We start from the raw sequence: 3,544 nt of genomic DNA on the forward strand, positions 1-3,544 counted from the left end.
TTTTTTTTTTTGAGTTGGAGTCTTACTCTATCGCCCAGACTAGAGTGCAGTGGCACACTCCCGGCCACTGCAGCCTCGACCTGCTGGGCTCCAGCAATCCTTCCAAGTAGCTGCCTCAGTCTTCCAAGTAGCTAGAACTACAAGCACGCCCTACCATGCCCAGCTAATGTTTGATTCACTGTAGAGATGAGGTCTCGCCAAGTTGCCTGGGCAGGTCCCAAACTCGCTGGCTCAGGCAGTCTTCTCACCTCAGCGTCTCAAAGTGCTGGGATTATAGGCGTGAGCCACCATGCCCTGCAAGCGAATGTGTTTTATTGAGCAGGCTCTGTGTAGAAATCACAAGACAGGCTGTTGGAATCCTTTATGAGTCCAGTGGTTCAAGACCAGCCTGGGCAACTTGGTGAGGCCTCATCTATACAATAAATCAAAAAATTAGCTAAGTGTTGTGGTGCTTGCCTATAGCTCCAGCTACATGGAAGGTAAGGTAGAAGGATCTCCTGAGGCCATTAGGTCGAGGCTATGGTGGCCGTGAGCATTCCACTGTACTCCAGCATGGGCGACAGAGTGAGACTCCAACTCAAAATTAAAAACAAACAAACAAAAATGTATCTTTAGCCAGGAACAGTGGCTCAAGTCTGCTCGGAGGCTGAGGTGGGAGGATTGCTTGAGGCAACATAGCAAGACCTTGTCTCTACAAAAAAAATCAAAAAATTAGCCAGATGTGGTAGAATGCAGATGTAGTAGTCCCAGCTACTCAGGAGGCTGAGATGGGAGGATCACTTGGACCCAGGAAGTTGAGGCTGTGGTGAGACATGATCGTGCCACTACATTCCAGTCTGGGTGACATAGTGAGACCCTGACTCAAAAGACAAACAAACAAAAAAACCCCATGTCTTTTCTGGGTCTTCTCACCAGGCTGGCTGCCCTAGCACAATGTTCAGATGGGGGGCACAGAAATCCCAAGAATTGCCACCTAATGATATATATTCCCATCACTGGGAAGGAAAAAAGTGCACCCACCTAGTCACGGGCAGGGAACCAGCTATGGGCTCTTTCTGGGGCAACCAACTGGCTGCAGCCAGTAGCAGGAGATTGTGCTCCAAAAACCCCACTGCAATTGTCTGTGGCCAGGGCTCCACTACTGTAGGAGAAGATAAAAATCAGCCAGTTTAAAAACAAAGGAAGCAGATGCATTCTAAGAGTTTCGATGTCATGAGTGCCAGTATTCCTTGTGTGAGGTATGGATGCTGTGACCCTTTTGCCAGCATGGCTCCCTGCATGACTCGCTGGGCTTCAGCCTACAGTTGGAGGGAAAAAGCTGGAACAGGTCACCTGGAGGAGTGACAGTCTAGGAAGCTTCCTCAAAGGGTATCCGGGGCAGGCATGGTAGCTCATTCCTATAATCCCAGCTACTTGGGAGGCTGAGGCAGAAGGATCGTTTGAGTGCAAGAGTTCTAGGCCAGCCTAGGCAACACAGCCAGACCCCATCTCTACCAAAAAAAAAAAAGGTCGTTTGGGTAGAGGAGTTTTTAGTGTAAAGAGGGCCTTGCAGGGAGAGAGCCCAGGTCCCATGACAGCTGAGTGGGTGGCACTCATGCTGGGGTGGGAGGTCTGCTGGGGAGCACAGGGCCCTGACTGCTGGGGCATGGCTGGGTCTGCCAAGAGAGGAGATACGATGGATAGGCAGCGTGGGGATGCTGCTGGCCACCTGTCAGCTCTGCCACCTCAGTCCCAGGTGCTTTCCTTTCCCTGCAGGACGCTGAAGGGGAAACTGGCCCGGCAGCACCCAGAGGCCTTCAGCCGTAAGTGTCACCCAGGGCTCCTGCATCCCCCATCTGGCCCCTGTTCCCAAGGACGTCAGCACCTCCTCCCAGAGCTGGCTTCCCCAGGGGCTGCCACCAAGCCCAGGCCCTGGCGGGCAGTGGGTCTACAGAGGTAGGGGAGGTATGGGGCCTGGTCCTCTCTGTAGAAGCTCACACTGGGGAATGTGACAAGAACAGTGATGATCTTTGTTCCAGTGTGCACCACATACCCCATGAGCCTGGCTGTTACCCACAACCACTCATGATGGGGGCCATGAGTATCCCCATTTCACAGAGGGGAAACTGAGGCCCATAGGGGAAGTGACTTGGTCAGAGGATGCATAGCCAGAAAGGGCAGAGCACGACTGGAGTTCATGTCTGTCTGGCCAGAGAGCTCGAGCAGCCTCTGAGTTGTCACTGTGTTGCCACCGCCTCAGAGGGTTCCCCATGCTAAGACTTGGTTTACCCCATCTGGTAGATGGGCCAGCAGCGCTCCATCCCAGGGCTGCTGACAGCAGTCCACAGGAGCTGTGGTGAGGCATGTGAGTTGCCTGGCCCAGGTCAGACAGTGTCACGGGGAAGGAACAATAGAACCAGGCTCACCCGCAGAGCCAGGTCAGCCAGCCCCAGAGCCTCACCTCTCCTTGAAAGTGAGGCCTCTCAGTTTCCTCCTCTGTAAAATAGGCCACGTCATGCCCCGTGGAGTGGGGCAGCTGTCAGGGTCACATGTCCCACAGCACAGCGCCAGGCAAGGCGACTGAACCAACTCCTGGGCCTCCTTCCCTTAGACATCCCAGAGGCGTCCCTCCTGGAGGACGAGGACGAAGACCCCATCCCGCCCAGCACCACCACCACCATCGCCACCTCAGAACAGAGCACAGGCTCATGTGACACCAGTCCTGACACTGTCTCGCCCTCCCTCAGCCCTGGCTTCGAGGACCTGTCCCACATCCGGCCCAGCTCCCCTGCCATCAATGGCCGGAGCCAGACAGATGATGAGGAGACTCCGGGCGAGGAGTCCCAGTCTGGTGCCTCAAGGGCCTCAGGGCGGCCCTTCCCAGGTGTCTTGGGTGGCAGTGGCTCACCTGCTTCGCCATAGTAGCTTTGCTGCCCTGTTCTGTCATCCAGGGCTCCTGGGGGACAGAGTCTCTCCCTCGGGCTGTGGAATTCTAGGGAGTCTTTAATTCCGGCTCCTTCCTCCCTCAGAACATCTACTGCAGACTCCTCTGCCATGCCAGGGCATGCCCATCCCAGCGGGAGTCGTGGGGCTGGGCACAGGGAACTTTTCCAGAGCTGGCCTGAGGTCTACTCTGAATCCTACTGAAAAGGCTCCCAGAGACCAGAGCCAGATAGCCCCCAACCCCTGGTCAGGACCTCCTTGAGGTGAACAAGCACTGTCACGTCCAAGATCCCCCCCAGCCCGCCTCTGCACCTACGCATTCTGGTTTCCCTGCCCCTTCCTCCCACAAAAGTATTGAATGCTGTCTCCGACTGGTATCTCGAAGTTGTGAGACAAGTAGAAGGCTCGAGATGGAGGCTAGCTATCCATTCAGTCCAAACCTGGTGAGGCCTATGTGTCTCTAAATAGGTTTGGAGCCCAGGACCCAGCAGGCCTCTCCCAGGATCCCCCAGAGCAAGCCAAGCCACCTCGGAAAAGAGTTTAACGGAATATTTTTGTACCTGATGTTTACAGATGCTGTTGGGAAGTTATCAATAAAAAGACTCCGTTACTAAAAAGGCAA

At 54.7% G+C, this 3,544-nt stretch overlaps 1 protein-coding gene across 3 annotated transcripts in view; it reads left to right on the forward strand.

Moving 5' to 3' along the window:
• Nucleotides 1-3,544, forward strand: part of KXD1 (KxDL motif containing 1) — a 12,131-nt gene extending 8,587 nt beyond the window's left edge. For 2 of the 3 annotated variants that reach the window (XM_021708780.1, XM_021708779.1), the window contains exons 4-5: nucleotides 1,756-1,802; nucleotides 2,591-3,145. In XM_021708780.1, coding sequence (XP_021564455.1) covers nucleotides 1,756-1,802; nucleotides 2,591-2,901 — 358 coding nt within the window. In that variant the 3' untranslated portion in view covers nucleotides 2,902-3,145. Of the gene's footprint in view, nucleotides 1-1,755; nucleotides 1,803-2,590 lie in introns of all 3 variants that reach the window. The other variant, XM_008050473.2, reaches the window with a different exon arrangement.

The sequence above is a fragment of the Carlito syrichta genome, unplaced genomic scaffold, assembly GCF_000164805.1.
Source record: "Carlito syrichta isolate Samal-C Ts95f unplaced genomic scaffold, Tarsius_syrichta-2.0.1 Scaffold147223, whole genome shotgun sequence".
In the NCBI taxonomy this organism is placed as follows: domain Eukaryota; kingdom Metazoa; phylum Chordata; class Mammalia; order Primates; family Tarsiidae; genus Carlito; species Carlito syrichta.